This window comes from Podarcis bocagei (genome assembly GCF_964188305.1).
Source record: "Podarcis bocagei genome assembly, chromosome: 7".
NCBI classification, from domain to species: domain Eukaryota; kingdom Metazoa; phylum Chordata; class Lepidosauria; order Squamata; family Lacertidae; genus Podarcis; species Podarcis bocagei.
Genome location: NC_138132.1, coordinates 30,037,937 through 30,055,715, shown reverse-complemented (window position 1 = coordinate 30,055,715; position 17,779 = coordinate 30,037,937). Strand labels below are relative to the sequence as shown.

The following is a 17,779-nucleotide window of genomic DNA, read 5'->3' as shown; positions in this document are numbered from 1 at the left end:
CCAAGAAATCGACTTGCTTGTGACAAAGATGGATGCAAGTTGAGTAGTGCAGAATTCATACTATCTCCCAAAGGAGTCCATCGAAACCTGCCTTTTACTTCATCTAGCTGAGTATTATTATTGTTGTTGTTTTTATTATTATTATTATTTATTATTATTATTATTAAACTGCTTAACACCGTAGTGTCTACTTTGACTGCCAGCAGCGCTCCATTGTTTTTGACGGGGTGTTTTTCCCCAGCCCAATCTGGAGATGCTAGGGATTGAACCTGCAACCTGTTTAATGCAAACTGTGTGCTCTGGCACTGAGCTAGGTCCCCCTCCCATTACTTACACAGACCTATTTTAAATATGTAACAACCAAACCATGGTTTGGCTTTCATAAGCGTATTTCCACTCACATGCATTCCTCTTCTGTTCCACCCACCTCATACTTCCAATTCATAGAGTTTTTTCTGGTTTGAGAGAACTAGGATTATCCATGAAGCATTCTGTGCACTCCTATTGTGCTGTATAAGCATCTGATCTCCCCCCCCCCCCGCTAGAAAAAAGAAACATGCTTTGTCTTTTCTTCCCATTGGGCATGTAATCGGGCTGGTTTGATAGTTGCAAAAGAATCTACTCCTTGCCTCTTGGAGATGGATGTCCTTATTATGCCTCTTTGTACATGGGCCAATCCCTTTTAATACATGGGCTGACTTCAAGGGAGCAAATGACACACAGGGCAAGAATTTCCATTGCAAGAATTTCCCGTTGCATAAACCAAGCGTCACCTATGCAACTCCAGCTCCTTGTGGAAAAGCCCCTGACTTTTGCTGGTTGAAACCAGCCATTGGGGAGGGAAGCTGGCTCTTGCGATCTTTGTTCTGCATTCTCAAAGGCCTCCTTGTCACTCAAGTTCCTCTTGAGGTTTTTAATCCACTCAGCCTCAAGGTGTGCTAGAGGCCACATTTGCAGGGGGCTTATCAAAGGAATCACCCACATCTATGAAATATTGTCCCTCTTCTTAGGTAACTAAGCCTGTCATCACCCAAACACTCCACATTCGTGAAATGATAGTTAGCTAGCTTTCAAGGGGAAGTCTTGCAATCCATCTGTCAACAGTCCTAAACTTATGATGGAGAGGAGGTTTTACTGACAAGGAGATTTCCCTGATAGGTTTGTTTGCATGCTTGCTTGCTTTTTCCCCTCACCGCCCCAACGTGATGTAATAGAGTCCTGGACAAATTGTAAAATAGACTTGTTAGCCTAAATACAGTTGTACCTTGGTTTTCGAACAGCTTAGTTTTGGCTCTTGAATGCCGCAAACCCGAAAGTGACTGTTCCAGTTTGCGAACTATTTTTGGAAGCCGAACGTCCAAATGCCTGCAGCCAATCAGAAGCCGTGCTTTGGTTTCTGAACATTTTGGAAGTCAAACAGACTTCCGGAACAGATTCTGCTGAACTTCCAAGGTACGACTGTAGTGAGTAGGGCTGAGGGGGAATATATATCCAAAATATGCAAGTAATGGAAGTATCAAAGAGCAAGCGCTTTGGCCATCAGAATATATTGCAAAGGCATGGAAATTCCCTTTGCCGTATTCCACCCGAAAGGTTTCAAGCTCTGGTTTTAAGCTGCTAAACTGGAACATAATGGAAGGGTCATGAATCAGTTCCCAGGTTCAATCCCTGGCATCTCCATGTAGGGTTGGGAGGGAATCCTGAACCCCAGGAGAGCCCCTACCAGTCAGTGTGGACAATACTGATCTAGAAGGACCCCTGGTCTGACTCAGCAGTTTCCTGTGTTCCTAATTCATTTGCAGACTTGAGCTTATGGGAACTGGGAACAATTTGCACACCGCAGAAAAGAAGTTGTCTTTCTCTGTGCCTTTGCAAATTCATTACCGTTCTCTGTAGTACTGTGAGATACCTTATTTTCTAATCCACGTACATGGCATTCTGAGGGCTGCCACTTCTTGCTTTCTCTCTTTCGCTAAAATGCAGCAACGCATAAGCTACAATTCCACAGTAGGGTGGATATACGGTAGGATCTGATAGTGGGGGGTCAGTGTTTAGCTCTTAGGAGATGACAGCCACTAGCCCTTATACAGCATGATACTGTGGGAAGCATGTTAGGGAGGCGGCTGAGCAATCTTTTCCTTGGCTTGGCCTTGGGCTCCTTGCTCCTCATAGCCAGATCCTAAAACCAGGAGCAAAATGATGAAATGACACAAAACAAGTTAAATAATGAAGGCATTGTAAGGCATTCGTTCATAGCATTTTATTTTGCATTCAAATTTATTTATGGTATTTACGTATCTCCCAACTAACCAGTGTGTTCTAGACAGTTCACTAAATCAAATAGGAATATAAGAATCAAAACAAAATTTGCACCAGCACAAGATTAGCATGAAGGTGGTGTAAGGCCTGTCTGAAGATGCTTTGATGGGAAATAACTTGACCTAGTGCTTCTGTTTTGCTCCCCGCAGAGTCTTCCGATCTCCAGCCAGAAGAGCCAGTTTCCTTCTTCCAAAGCTTAAAACTAGTGATGAACTATGGCCCCTACGTCAAGCTGATCGCTGGCTTACTCTTTACCTCTCTGGCCTTTATGGTAAGGAAACCATCTTTTACACACACACACCCCTCCCAGTGATAAATGCACCGTTACTACCCAGCTTCAGAGGCGGGGTCCTTTCTCTCCTCAAACTGAGGTGAGGTCTGCCTGTTTGAGGCCTCCCTACCCCACCTTGGTGACTTTCTCTTCCTGAGAAGAACAGAAGTTCCCAGGTGAGCACAGAATTTCCATTTCCCCGAGTGCTTAGAACGTTGTTGTTTCCTTGATGGGGAAATCCTAATCCCGAAATCCACCACAACACCTAGCCAGCTGGCACTTGGGATTTGCATCGGTGAGCCCTGTGTGGAAGTTGCTTGTTCCTATGTCATGGGCTGCCTTGACCACCTCTATTTAAGATGATGATTTTATATGATATCTCCAGGCAGCCGGCTGGCTGGCTGAATTAATTAATAAATATACTGCCCTTCATCCAAAGATCACAGGCTGGTTTATTTCATTGCAGCCTTCAGACTTACTGTTTTTTCTCCCTTGCCATGTGGATTATTTCCAGTTTGGGAAAATAAAATGCAAGCCTTGTAGTATTTGTCAACTTTGCTGGGACCCTATGTTGGGATTGGTAGCTAAGAAGTCAGACATATAGCTGGATTGCCTAGTATAGGTCATAACACGGAGAGTAGTGTGCTGTTTTAGACAGAATAGATTGGTTCAGGAGTATTCTTGTTAAAAAGGGAATAAGTTATAATAACCATAATCTGCCAGAAGGGTTTTTACGACAACTGTTGCGGGAACTCTTTCCAGAAATGGAGACAAAACACGCACAAAATCTGAGTTAAGAGTGCAACCTGGTGCATTTGGTTCAGTAATACCCTGGTTGCCTTTTGGAAACCTGAGTTGGTAATAGGAATGCCACAAATTGTTAAACTTGATCAGAGACCCACAGAGAAGCGTGTTGTGTGTCCTAGTGTGTCTCCTGTTTCCTTGAAAACAAGCGCGGTGTTAGAAGCCAGATTGCAAAAGAAGAATAACATTTTAGTTCCCATTGAGTTGATGGCACTTTTCTGACTAGCTTTGGGGAAGGACCACTCAGCTCTGTTTCTATCAGTAATACAAGATAGCATCCTAAACTGAGCAAATGACAAGGTAAATTAGTTTGAAACAGGCAACTATCTGGCAGAACCCAGGGCAAGATGTCTGCTAGCTAGAATGTTAATACATACTAAGGCCTCCTATTAAGGACTAAGGTTTAACAAAGAGTGCTGTGAAATGGGCTGCTCTCAAAAGGAGGAGCAGAGGAAAACAGCTGCGCTTAATGAATGAACTCAGACCTAGATCTATTTCTGGATTATAGACACATTGGTATAGAAGCAATCACCGGACAAAGCTGAAGAACTTTACCAGAGGCTGTCTATGGGCCCTTAATACCAGATTCTTGCTAAAGAGGCAAACTTCTTAACCTTTTCTGGAATCTGCCCTAGTAGCAACAAGCTGCAACAGCAGCAATGCTGAACTTGCTCCTTGGCTGAATACTTCTCATTTAGCTTTTTTTTTTTACTTCCAGCTCAATTGTGAATAGTGACTTTTCTTCTCTGGCCTTGGGGAATCTGCTGAATTCTTCCACTTTTGTTAGCCTTCCTTCCCCTTCACTGTGGCAGTCATCCAGTAGCCTTCTCGTCTTTTTCTCTCCCTCCTCCACACACACACACACACACACACACTGCTCCAGGTTTTAATACAGAAGTTTATTTTTATACGCCTCTGTTTCTGGAGTTACCGTATGGGTCTGAATATAGGCTGCGCTTCCCTTCTCCCCCCGCCCGCCCCCACCCCAAAATCTGGTTTGTATAAACCTCAGTGTATATGCACACTCTTAGAGGAGCTGTGATTTAAGAGATCTTTAGGGGCAGTGTTAGAAACTCAGGTATATAATCCTAATTGCCAAATGCCACCCTTAAACCTAGGTTACAGTCACCACAATAGAATGTCTAGTAGACACACACACACACACACACACGATGAAGGTTGTTCTTGTTCTTTCATTTCTATACAGCTTTATATTTTAAAGAACAAATCTCAATGTGGTTTACAACACATTTAAAAAATAAAATAAAACAATCCAGGATAAAACTAATTCATACTTCAAGGAAAATATTTCAGATCCTTCTCTAAGTGACATTTTGCTTTCCCTAGTTGCAGACCTGGCATCCAGAGATCTCTGTGTGGCCCCAATTGAGCCCATGCCAGTTGCAAAATGCACCTGGCGCCTGGCTAATTTATAACACTGTTTAGGGACAGCCTATAATTGGGGATAAGTGCATTTAACATTGCAGCTGAACCTCCACCCCTTATGGGATGTTGGGAAGTCAGTGAAATACAATGGTACCTTGGGTTACAGACGCTTCAGGTTACAGGCTCCGCTAACCCAGAAATAGTACCTTGGGTTAAGAACTTTGCTTCAGGATGAGAACAGATATTGTGCAGCAGCAGCAGGAGGCCTCATTAGCTAAAGTGGTGCTTCAGGTTAAGAACAGTTTCAGGTTAAGAACGGACCTCCAGAACGAATTAAGTTCTTAACCCGAGGTACCACTGTATAGTGGTTAGAGGGTTAGACTAAGACTGGGGAGACCCAGGTTCACATCCCTGCTTGGCCTTGAAGCTCACTGGACAGCCTTTGACAGTCTCTCTCTCTCTCTCTCTCTCTAGCCTACCTCACTGGGTAGTTGTGAGAATAGATTGTATAAGGGGGAAATAACTAGGTATGCTGCTATGAGTTCCATAGAGGAAAGACAGGATAAAGAAGTTACTTCAGGCAGAAATCAAGAACCTCCCTTCCTTTCTAATGAGATTTAATGAGAGTTCCCAGGATCTCTTCCCTTAATGTCAACTGTTCCGCTTCTTTTCAGCTGCTGGAAGGCAACTTTGCTTTGTTCTGTACGTACACCTTGGGCTTACGCAATGAGTTCCAGAACATTCTCCTGGCCATCATGGTATGTATATGGCTACTCACATTTCTCTTGCTCTTTATCTGTTTCAAAAGGGAGCTCTTTTGGGGGGGGAGACCTCTGTCATGAACCTGCTTAAGTGGTTTTGGGAAATCCATTTCATCTTGACCTCTGCCCTCATTTTGTTCAGGTTAATGCGGAACAGATGCTTTTACAAACTTTTAATGTCGTTCTCCTGCCCCCACCTGCAACTTCCTTAGTAGTCATGTAAATGGCTGTACCAGCATAGTTTCATGGTAGGGGGAAGGCCCAAATTTCCAGCTGGAATCCAAGTGGCAGCAGTAGACCTCCAAGTAATCAGTTTTTCCATACAATAGGACACAGCAGCACAGAAGTGAAGGTCTGTAGCTGCTGGCCAGTGTGATGAGGGAAAAGGCTCTCATGAATGGAATTCTTCTTTTTATTTTTATTTCTTTATTTTATCTAACAATATTTATAAACTGATCGATTGTAACAGAGCCTCTAAAGTGGTTTAGCAAAAAAATCAAAATGATCAATAAATAGATGAAAACAAGTAATTAAAGCACTTAGAAAACAATTAAAATCAGTAGTAAACTAAAAGGAGATTAAAACAGTGGTGTGTCTGGATGGACTTGCGTAAACAGAAATGTTTTAAGCAGGCGCCAAAAAGAGTACAGCAGAGGCAGTGAATTCCACACTAAAAAAATTATTTTATACATGTGCAGAATGAACATTGTGTGACATCCTATGTGTGGGTGTCCCAGGTTATTTTGTAAATACTCACGCATGCCAGTCTGTGTTGGGGAAAGCTGTAGCTTTCCAAGCTGACGAGAACTAATGGTAGAAGGAGTCTAAAATGTTATTGGGGGCTGTAGGTTCCCCATTATTCTACTTAGCTAATACTCACTCTGAATATTGGAAGGTAAAGGATGCTGCCTTTTGAAAAGGCTGCCTCTCCTCCTGAGCAGAAATAACTGGACAGTTGTACCCTATGACTATCCAGCTCTGTATCTGTTTGAGGCATTTTGGGGAAATGTTGAAGAACTTTGATTTGGTTTGCCCAGCAACTGAACACCAAACTACCACTGAACTGCAAACCAATAGTAATTGAGGCACATCCGGCAATAAACCGGTCTTGAGCTGCCAGGGTGCAAAGAGTCCAAGGAGCACGTGGAAGTTGGAGAACTTAGCCACACACTCCTTGGAGAGCCACCATAGAAGCATTTAAGCTGCCTGACAATTGTGCAGGAGTTGGAGGAAGCTAAAGGATGGGCAACCATAGGGAAGGGAAGGGCAGTCACTTTACATGGTTCCTGGAACAGTGTGTTCTTTGTTAGGCATTTGAAGGAGGCCATGAAAAGGGATGGAGAATAAAAGCCATGTGAGCCTTTTGTCCCAACCCGGCCATTTTTTCTACCCTTAATCATGAGAAAAAAGGAGCCTTGAGTGTTTATCGGAGAGAGGCACTGAATGAAAGGAATGGAGCCGATTTGTCTGGGAAAGCCTTTCCAGGCTGATGGATGTGAGGAGGAGGGGTGGGGGTGGGGAGCAGGCAGTGGGGGGCATTGTGTTGTGCCAGGCTAGAAAGTAAGTGAAGTGAAGGGAGAGGGAAGAACCCCCTTCCTCTCTACGCCTTTAGGAAACACAGGGACTTGAAAGTAATTCAGGCAGTAATAGCATGGTGGGCAAAGAGGCTCTGTTCTGCTTCTCCAAGCTCACAAAGGAGTCAAACTGTGGCCTGATGCAGACACCGTAGCATAGTAAAGCCCCACCAATAACTTGCTGTCTTCCTCTTCCTTCTCCTGTGCGTCACATTTACAAAAAGGTTTGATTGCACGGGTTGCAGACAACTGTTTTGCCACATGCTTTCATCTGATGGTGTGGTAAAAAGAAAATTCCTTTGCAACCTGGCAGCGTAGTACTGACTACCATGCAATGGTGTTGCATTTAGCTCGGGGGGGGGGGGGGGCTCTGTCAGCTTTCTCTGTGAAGCAGCTTCAGGGTAGGCCAAATCCTGAGCGCAGTCTGGCTTTCTGTTTACCTCCTCCCCCCCCGCCGCCCCCCCCCCGCCAATGGTCTCTGTTTTCTCATGGCTACAGAAAAACTCAAAACTTTGGGCAGGTAAAATGCCAACTTTTTTGATCTGTTACCAGATCCAGTGATTCACTCTTAAGCCATCCTAGAAATGCAAAACACACAAAAGGAAATGGTGTATTTTGAAGGTGCCATTGTTTTCCATATAAAGTACTTCTGCACATTAATGGTGTAAGTGTTTGTAGAGGAGGTGCCATGGCTTGGACTATACCACTTCAAACAGGAGGACAGGAGATGATAGATCTAGATAGATAGATGATATATAGATATTCACCACATTGCTAAAAAAAACACAAGAAAGTTTCTTTTCTTTTAAAATGACACATTCAGGAACGTGCATTACTGAGGCCTCATCCATATTATACATTTAAGACAGTATTGCACCACTTTAAACAGTCATGGATTTCCCCAAAGAATCTTACAGGTGCAGAGAGTTGTTAAGCTCTGGGAGGGGAATGACTCTCTTATTCCTCCCACAGAGTTCCCAGAGCGGTTTAACAAGCAATCCCTCTTCCCAGGGAACTTTTGGAATTGCACCTCTGTGAGGGAAATAAGAGTCTCTTAACAATTCTCAGCACCTATGAGAAACTAGTCCTCAGGATTCTGGGGGTGGGGTGGGGGGTGTAACCATGACTATTTAAAGTGGTGTGATACACACATTCTGCAGAACAGTTCCTAAAGGAAATTGCTGGTTTTGAAGTTAAGCAGGGGCAGCATATGTAGCACACCCACCTGGAGCAGAACAGGATGAATTGGATGTTTTGGAGAGGTTGGAGATGAATGTTAGAGAAGTGAGTGGGGAAAACCTGATCCATTTGCATTCAAGGAGACATTACAAACCCTGCATGGAATGCTGAGTGTGTGTCCGGGCCGTTGTGGGGGAATAAAATGAACAGGGCTCTGGACTATTTGGAGAAGAGCTCTGAATATTTTGGAGTGGAGGGAGGCGCTGTTTAAGAAAGGGCCTTGATGTATCTGAATACCAGGTGGTGACTCTCAGCGCAGTGTGTGTGTGTGTGTGTGTGTGTGTGTGTGAGAGAGAGAGAGAGAGAGAGAGAGAGAGAGAGAGAGAGAGAGAGAGAGAGACGGACATGTGGCCTCTGTAAGGCAGTCCTGGAAAGTATGGTGTTTGTTTTTGTGTTTTCAAAAAGCTTCTGCTTAATCGGTGTGTGGTCTCCTGCAGTTTTACTGTGTTAATTTGACTTGGCTAGCATATTCATTCCTATTCTTTCCTCCCCACCCAAAACATGTGGCCTGGGCATATGCAGCAAATTCATAGTCTGCTTATCTAGTGAGAGTTTAGGCCACCCACCCTCCCCCCCCACCCTTTTTAGGACCTCGTGGCCAAGTCAAAATTGAGGAAGAAAGTAAAAATTAGCTCCATATCTTATTTTAGAGCCATGCAAGTTTGGGAAATAGTGTGTGTTCCTAAACCTGGGAGGGGGTGTTCGTGGGCTCCAGCCCAATGACCTGCAGCACTTCCCCATGCTCCCCCCCCATATGCCCCTTGCCCAGTGAGATCGCACACAGCTGTCTTACAGAACAGCCTTTGCCGGCGTAGTGCCTTCCAGATGTTTTGGAGCACAAATCCCATAGAATGAGAGGTGTTGTAATCCAAAGCATCTGAAGGGTGCCAGGCTGGCAAAGGCTGTTCCGTAATCACTCCACAAAACCCGCCTTTTTCCATTAAGCCTTTGGCTTAAACCCTTTAATCCTTTTGACTGTAACCAAACCCAAGTACTGTCCTGGGAAAGGGAGGAGGACATGGTCCTGTGTCACTTTTTTTGCTTATGGAACTCTGTATAAAGTTCAGCGTCCACAGATGGAGCTGTATTATATAATAATAATTTGCAACACCATCTCCCTGTGGTGTTTTGGGACAGTGCTGCTGAGAGAGGATGAGAGAAGATGGATGAGGGGCTGTGCTTGTCCTCAGTAGCATATTCAAGCTTCCCTTAGTTCTAGCCACATGCTTAGCTTTGCTGGATGCCACCACCGGCTGTGACCTCAGCCCCTCATTGCGTGTCCCTTAGAGAGGGGTGTGGAGCATGTTCTGTCATCCTCGTGACCAACTCTCTTGGCCAGACTCCATCCAGTTCACGCCCCCTTTGCAGAATCAAAACTTACGCCAATCCCTGATACGTAACAGACCCTGCCACCCTTCATTTCTCCTCTCCTCTTCCCTTTCTGACTCCATAGGAACGTAGGGGCGTGTTCTTGACATGCCACCAACAATTCCTGTCCTGTCCTAAGAAGAGGCAAGGGCAGAGACGCTGCCCTGAGAGGAACTTTCATGAGGAAAAGGAACTTGACACTGGCTGAGTTCTTGTGGGGAAACTCAGTGCTTTATAAGCCTTGCAGAATTCTGGCATTATTGCTATAGAACGCAGAAATAAAGAAAATCACCAATCAAATCTAGTACACAGGGGGCCACTTTATCTAAATTCTGTAACTCGGTATTTCAACAAATTGTATTATAAATTGGTATTGTTATAATGAGGCTATTATTGGACTTTAATTGAAAACTAATAAACAGTTATTATAAAAAAGGAAGGGAGTTTCAGGCGTAAGGGGGCAGTGAAGGAGACTGGACATGATTGTTTGAGAACAGGAGACTATGGTGGGACAGCTGAGGATAGAATTGGCATTTGTGCTGGCTATGAAAGAAGCCAAGGAACTAGTGCAGCCATTTGTAAATGGGTATCATGTAACCTGAGCATGTTTTTTGCCCTGCCATTATGTGACTGCAGGCATTCCTAAAAAAAATATCTCCCATGATAATAACTTGCCCTGGGGTCCTTAGCTATGGTTGCTGTCAGAACATTTCCCCTTCTTTCTGTGCATGCTTATGAATGAACTGTGGATTCCATACGCATGATTGTGTTTGGAATCGGGGTTTTAAGTCCAGGTTAATCAATGCCACATCCAAGCGTGTGATCTTGCATACATAGTGCCCGAGGCTCCCGCAGAGCTCCCTTGGAGAGGCTGTTGCGAAGACTGACTCTGGCTGACTCGAGTAACAATTCTTCCTCCCTTCCCCCTTCTTGTTGCTCTCTTGCAGCTCTCTGCCACGCTTACCATCCCCTTTTGGCAGTGGTTCCTCACTCGCTTTGGGAAGAAAACGGCCGTCTACATTGGAATCTCGGTGAGTGAAAAATCTCCAAGGGGAAGCACAAAGCCGACTTGAGGTTTTGTGCCTGTTGCCAAGCCATGCAGGGAAACGGAGCGCTCAGAGCAAGTCTTTCCACTTGGCGCTGCTAAGGCTACAACAGCGAGGAAACCACGCGGCCCAAGTGGTCTGCCAAGCAGCTTCTCAATGAGCTGGTCTAGATCTTGATAAAACTATTAAGTCCAAGAACTGGACATGCCATGGAATTATGGGTAAACACTACGGGCCTCTTCAAAGGTTTTCTCTAGAGGGGCTGTTAGTGGTGCAGCGTTAGCTCTGTGTGTTTCCCTCTCTGAGATGGCTGTTCTGCAGCAGATCTAAGGCCTATTGACAGTACAGGACTTGGGACCTCATGGGGCTCCTTTACTTTTCCCCAAAACAAGGCTGTTCCATTGTGGAAAGGCCTTGTCAGGGGGGAACAGACCTCATGTGCTTGAGGCCTACTGACGTCAGTGTTGGGCTGTACCTGCTACTTTCTTCCTGTAAGTTACTAAGTCTATTCACAGGGCTGGGCAACATTGCAATTGGCCTACAAATCAAGAAATGCAGTCTTCTCACATCTTTTGTGGTGTTTATGTTCTGGGGATGGCGTGGATACCCACAAATGCATATAGACATAAAACCTCCTTGGAACCCCCGTCTTGCTTTCCTGAACCAGCACACCACATGAGTCTTAAAAACGAGCAGAGAGCTTTTCAGTGTTCTGCTTTGCTTACCAGACGCTAGGAGGCTTTCTGAGATCTTGGGAGACCGTCCCAGAGCCCGAGAAAGAGCCTCCCAGAGGCTGGTAAGCAAGGCAGAGAGCTTAAAAGCTCTTTCTGCACCAGCAGAACTCTGTGCAAAAAGAACTTTTAAGCTCACCAGTTTTTGCGCATTTAATTTGTTCAGTTTTAACCAGTTGGCCATCAACCTTGTAAAGCTGAAATCGCATAAATTAAACACGTGCAAGTTGTGAGGTGACTGTGTTAATATTAGCCCACCTTGTCCCTTAAAAATAAAAATATATATTGCAGGTATATAAATGAATACTGTATACTGTATACTGTTTTCAAGGTGCAAACAATTAAAGCCTAAACTATCATGTTTTTTTAAAAATAATAAATCTTTATCCACTATGTCTTGAGCCAATGGAAACCTTCAAATGATTATCTTTTTGACCATTTCCTCTCTTGATTCCACAGTCTGCAACTCCTTTCCTCCTCTTGATCATAATAATGGAAAGTAACCTTATTATCACCTATATAGTGGCTGTTGCAGCAGGAATCAGTGTCGCTGCTGCTTTTCTTTTACCCTGGTAAGTGTGTGTGTGTGTGTGTGTGTGTGTGTGTGTGTTTAGTAAACATAGTACTATGTTTTCAGTGCTGAAAGCAGATTATGCTTCCACGCCCCCCCAATAACTCCTATGTTATGTTGAAACTCCCAACTCTATGTTGAAATGTGGGTGGCAAATAATGGGGCAGCCCCAAAACATGTTTTTCTGGTTATCATTGAGTGAAAAAGTGTGCTTTGTAATTTAGGGATGCCATATTTCAGAGAGTGAAAATCCAGTGACAAATGTTGTTGAGCTTTTTGCAAAATCTCAAAACAAATTAATTTTCTTGACCTATTTTTTAGGAAATTTGCTCAAAACAAGTCCACTTCGAACATGGGTTGCCATATGTCCAGGTTTCCCCAGACATTTTAGCAGTTTTCAGAAATTCCCCCCAGATGCTATTTTTGGCGACCGAATCCAGGATATGTCCAGGAGAACTCGGACGTATCACAGCCCTATGTAATTGGACATCTTACTTCTTTGTTGTAACCTCCAGTTTGGAAGCTGAGGACAATTGGGGAGAATGAAATGGTACTGACTGGTTTGCTTCTCTCTCCATTTAGGTCCATGTTGCCAGATGTCATTGATGACTTCAACCTGCAGCACCCAGATTCCACTGGCCATGAAGCAATTTTCTTCTCCTTCTACGTCTTCTTCATCAAGTTTGCATCTGGGGTGTCTCTGGGAATCTCCACACTCAGTTTAGAGTAAGTCTTTGCCTGCCTGCCTCTTTCTCCCCTGCCCTTTTTTAGATTTGGTGGTATATATAGCAGAACGCCATCATTTGAAGCATTATTATTTTTACCCTGCTCTTCAGCCAAAAAGGCTTCCAGACTGGCTTTGTTTGAATAAAAGCAAAGCCAATCCCTGCCCTTACAATATAAAAAGATATGATGCAAGAGGAAATGGGGAGGAAGAGGAAGACTATCAGATGCCAACACCATTTCTTTAAAATTGCATGGTAGTTTTCGTCATGATGGCTGGAATGGAGACATTTTAGGGAGAGGAGGATCCTGATGGATCTACTGGCGAGCTAGTGAGATCCAGTGACTGGAATGCATCACCTGGGAGCCCTGGAATACCTGGGCTTGAAGCTCTGTGTCACCATTAATTTCACATGCCTGTGTGCTGCATTAGGCAATTTGTTCTGTCTTAGTTGCAGTTCGCCTTCTCTAAAATAGAGACTTAACTCACTAGATTGTTCAAAGATGTTCCGGGGGCTGTAGCAGAAGTGTATGTTAAAAAGAATGTTAAAATTCTGTGCCCAGGCAGCCCAAGAGAAGAGAAAGGAAACCTGTTGTGTGTGTTGGCTTGTTTATTGCAATTTGAGCCAGTTTGTATAATTTATTATTTTGTTTAATTTATTCTGGTTTTGTTAACCTGCCGGTGTGGTAAGGAGCGACGCAGGGCTACTGGACACTTTACTTGGCCATCATAACAGTTCTTTCCTTGGTGTGTAGCTTTGCTGGTTATAAGACCCGGGGGTGCTCCCAGCCAGAGGAGGTGAACTTGACCTTGAAGATACTGGTGTCAGCTGCTCCTGTGGCTTTGATCATCCTTGGCCTGCTCCTTTTCAAGCTGTACCCCATTGATGAGGAGAGGCGACGGAAAAACAAGAAAGCCCTGCAGGATTTAAGGTGAGACCCCAGATGGCCACTTGGGGTGGGGCGGGGGGGGGTGCATCTATAACTTGGCAGAGATGAGCAACTATCAGACTGGGACTTTTCTCATGGGATGGGCTATCATGCCCTAGCCAGTAGTTGCAGGAGAACATTCACTTGCAGGGATGCTGTTGGCTCAGGAGCGATTGCCACAGGTGCTATGCCTCCTTGATCCCTTCTGAACAAAATCCTTACGGTAGTCTCATAGGTTGAGCATGGGAGGGGCTCCGGAGAAGGATGGTTTGCAAAGGATCCGGAATCCTGTGTCTGGGTGAAGCTGCAGTGAAGGGAGTGTGATCTCATGTTCCATTCAGAATCAGGAAGAATCCCCCCACCCACGGAAAACACCACTCTTTCAAAATTCCCCGTGTGTGGCCATGGGTTCAAATTCTGCAAGGACAGGTGGCTCTTCCTCCAGATGACCCTTTCCGTTTATTGCCAAAACTTAAAATAGAGCAGGCGTTTGATGGCCCTGGGACAAATGGGTGTCTAGTTTCTCTGATGCAGCACTCCATGGCAGGGTGTAGAGAGCTAAATATAAAATGCTGAGTGATCCTGAATGTTGGCCCTTTATGCACAAATCACTGCTTGGCTTCCTGATAGTTCTGTCTTCACTTGCTGGGATTCCTGACTGTTTAGAGTTGCCTCGGGTACCTCTTTTACTCCAAGATTAGTGTTGTGGCACATAACTGCCTGATAGTTCAGAAGTGGGGGTAGCTCTAGTTCAGGGATAGGCAACTGGTGACCTGTGAATCGCAGTGGCCCACCAACCAGACTGTTTTCCTCTTTTTCTGAGTCCTTTCCAATACTGCGAACCTCTTTCATTCCCCAGAGGGAGGGACATTTGTCACATAAGCAGCAGGCTGTGCCTTGCACTCCCTGTCGAGTCTGGAAGAGGGCACCAGGGGAGTCATGAGCTGCGTCTTAACAAGCAACCTGCATCTTCATAATGGGACAGATTAAAGGTCACCTTTTAGGCAATAGTGGAGGGTCTGCTGAAGCAGTAGCGGTCCCTGATGCTTCCTAGGAGGTAAGAGAGGAGGAATGAGGCAGGAGCAAGGTCAGCATAGTGCAAACACACAGGAGCTCTGGATTGGGTACTGACCTCGCCTTGCCTGGTACACACCAAACCTTCAAAGCACCTCCAAAAAGAATCCTGGGAACTGTGGTTTACTCCTCACAAAAGCATAATTTCCAGCAACATTAATAAACTACATTTCCCAGGATTCCTGGGATAGGCTGTGTGCTTTAAATGTATGGTGTGTACACAGCTGAAGGACACTTTTGCCTCTGGCAGCAACACCTAATCCCTGTTTGGAAACTTAGGAATTCATCGTAGTTCTATGGCAATTATTCCATCAGTGGAAGCATGTTGGCTTACCAGAGGGAACAATCTTCCCTCTCCACCCCTCCTGCACTGTTCTGGGTTTCCCCCCAACACAACTCAAGCTGGGAGAGAGAGAGAGAGAGTTTGGATTCGATATCCCGCTTTATCACTACCCAAAGGTGTCTCAAAGCGGCTAACATTCTCCTTTCCCTTCCTCCCCCACAACAAACACTCTGTGAGGTGAGTGGGGCTGAGAGACTTCAAAGAAGTGTGACTGGCCCAAGGTCACCCAGCAGCTGCATGTGGAGGAGCAGAGACACAAACCCAGTTCCCCAGATTGCGAGTGTATCGCTCTTAACCACTACACCACACTGGCTCTCATGGGAGGATGGGGTGGAGCCCTATTGCACAAGCAGAAGTCCTGGCATGGGCTTCCACTAGCAGGACTCATTAGTTGAATGCAGCCCTTACAGCTGCAGTCTGTGTGCCTACTGCAAACCTGTGTGTGTGTGTGTGTGTGTGTGTGAGAGAGAGAGAGAGAGAGAGAGAGAGATTAACATATATTTTCCTTCTTTTACTTCCCCAGAGATGAAGAAAACAACAGTAGCACCGAGTCAGACTCCACAGAGCTGGCCAGCATTGTTTGACCTCAGCTTGCCTTGGTTTGCTGTTTACACACTGGAATCCTTTGAAGGTGGGGAGGGGCTGCCACGGGACCATCCGCTGTGCAGGAGGAATGCTGACTTACTTCCTTGAGGGAGTGCTCTATGACGTCCTTCCAGACTTCTCTGGAGAGCAAACACTGGTACATGCTACGTGGAATTGAAGGAGCACCAACTGCATCTGCATGCAGGGCAATGTGCAGTACTGCAGGAACATATCTCTTGATGGAATAAGTGCGCCACAATTGTTATTTATTTTTACATTTATTTTTTGAAAAACACCTTTTGAGCAGTCATTTTCTTTGGGTGTGGTTCGTGCTGCCTCTAATCCGCCTGACACCAATGGCATCAAGTGTGGTAAAGAAAATTGCAGTACTGTTAAGGGTCTCTCCCCCCCTTTTTTTTTTAATTTTATTTTGCCACGGACCCGGATGGTGCTTGTTGGTGTACATTACACCATTGGCATGACCTTGCCAAACACAACCTTGTACTGTTCTCAACTGTAAATAAGACACAACTAATGTTGAAGCATCCTGTGCTGGTGCTATTTATGTACATGTGTATTTATATATAAAGAGAGCCTAATTAATAAAAATAACTTAATTATTTTGTAAATATAAAACTGCTATGTTTACCTATTTGTATATATCTGTACAGAAAGAAGACAATTAATATTAATTTACATTAAAATGCAAATGTGTCACCTGTACTTGTTATGTCTTTCTCTAAAGAACAACTGAAACTGGACAAATTGTTATTTAACTAGTATAGCTTTGGGTACTTTGATTGAATTGCATCTTTTGTTCTGGTTGCCCCAAGTGCCAGTGTTGCAGAAAACAGGACATCATTGACCAAGGGTGCCTTTAGGCAAATCCAAGATTATAGGGGAGGGAAATATAGTTGTTTGCCAGATGTCAACATCTGCTCTGAAGCTTCAGGTTCAAACTTTCCCTCAGCACGCCCAGAGTTTCTCAAGAGAATAACTAAAATATTGCAGCAAGGAGCTGGGTCAAGGGGCCATGGAGAGGTTTTGTATTTCCTCAGCCCCCACCCCACCCCAGTCAGACTCCATCCCTGAGGGACCAGTCACTAGTGACTCGCCACCCCCCAAGTGTCACTATGCTTTCTGGTTTAAAGATGATGAACCAGAAGAAAAAGCAGGGGCTTTGGAGTTGTGCATCAGCAGCAGTGGGTACCTGAACAGAAGACTGAGCTGGCAAATGGGATCATCTGTTTGCCACTTTATTCCTATTTAAAAGACAGTAAATATTTATACAGGAATGCTGGTGGAACTGTGGTCTAAACCATTGAGCCTCTTGGGCTTGCCGATCAGAAGGTTGGCAGTTCGAATCCCCACGATGGGGTGAGCTCCCATTGCTCAGTCCCTGCTCCTACCAACCTAGCAGTTTGAAAGCACGCTAAAAAGTGCAAGTAGATAAATAGGTACCGCTCCGGCGGGAAGGTAAAGGGTGCTTCCGTGCGCTGCTCTGGTTCGCCAGAAGCAGCTTAGTCATGCTGGCCACATGACCCAGAACCTGTCTGCGGACAAACGCCAGCTCCCTCGGCCTGTAAAGCGAGATGAGCACCGCAACCCCAGAGTCGTCTGTGACTGGACTTAACAGTCAGGGGTCCTTTACCTTTACAAATATACACTGGCATTTATGCATATAAAGTTTGCATGTGCAAATTTGTGTCCTTTTGGGGGGGACAGGGTATAAGTCACTCTTACAGCAAAGCTACCTTTTCTATTGAACCATGCCTGGCATTGGGCTATCAAGTCCAGTTCTGGTATAGGGACTGGCTGAATCTCTAAGTGGGACAGGGAATGTCTCGTGTCTGAAAGCTGCTTCCTTATGAACTGCAATTTGCACATGAGCCTACAATTCTTGCATGTGACCCTGACATCCATTTTAGGGTCTTTTGACACTGAGAGCTGGGTGTGTCCTAAAACTGGCACATTAAAGATTTATGGAGTAAAAATAATACATAAAAAATTACCAGTTAATCAAACAAGTAGAAGGGAATGGGCATCTTTATTTA

General features: G+C 44.8%; 1 protein-coding gene across 1 annotated transcript in view; it reads left to right on the top strand.

The window, feature by feature from the left end:
* MFSD2A (MFSD2 lysolipid transporter A, lysophospholipid) overlaps positions 1 to 16,442 on the top strand; it is a 35,450-nt gene extending 19,008 nt beyond the window's left edge. Inside the window, exons 8-14 of the mRNA XM_081199941.1 lie at positions 2,469 to 2,590; positions 5,455 to 5,538; positions 10,670 to 10,753; positions 11,959 to 12,071; positions 12,653 to 12,796; positions 13,550 to 13,726; positions 15,664 to 16,442. Coding sequence (XP_081056067.1) covers positions 2,469 to 2,590; positions 5,455 to 5,538; positions 10,670 to 10,753; positions 11,959 to 12,071; positions 12,653 to 12,796; positions 13,550 to 13,726; positions 15,664 to 15,724 — 785 coding nt within the window. The 3' untranslated portion in view covers positions 15,725 to 16,442. The remainder of the gene's footprint in view (positions 1 to 2,468; positions 2,591 to 5,454; positions 5,539 to 10,669; positions 10,754 to 11,958; positions 12,072 to 12,652; positions 12,797 to 13,549; positions 13,727 to 15,663) is intronic.
* Positions 16,443 to 17,779: the final 1,337 nt, after the last annotated feature.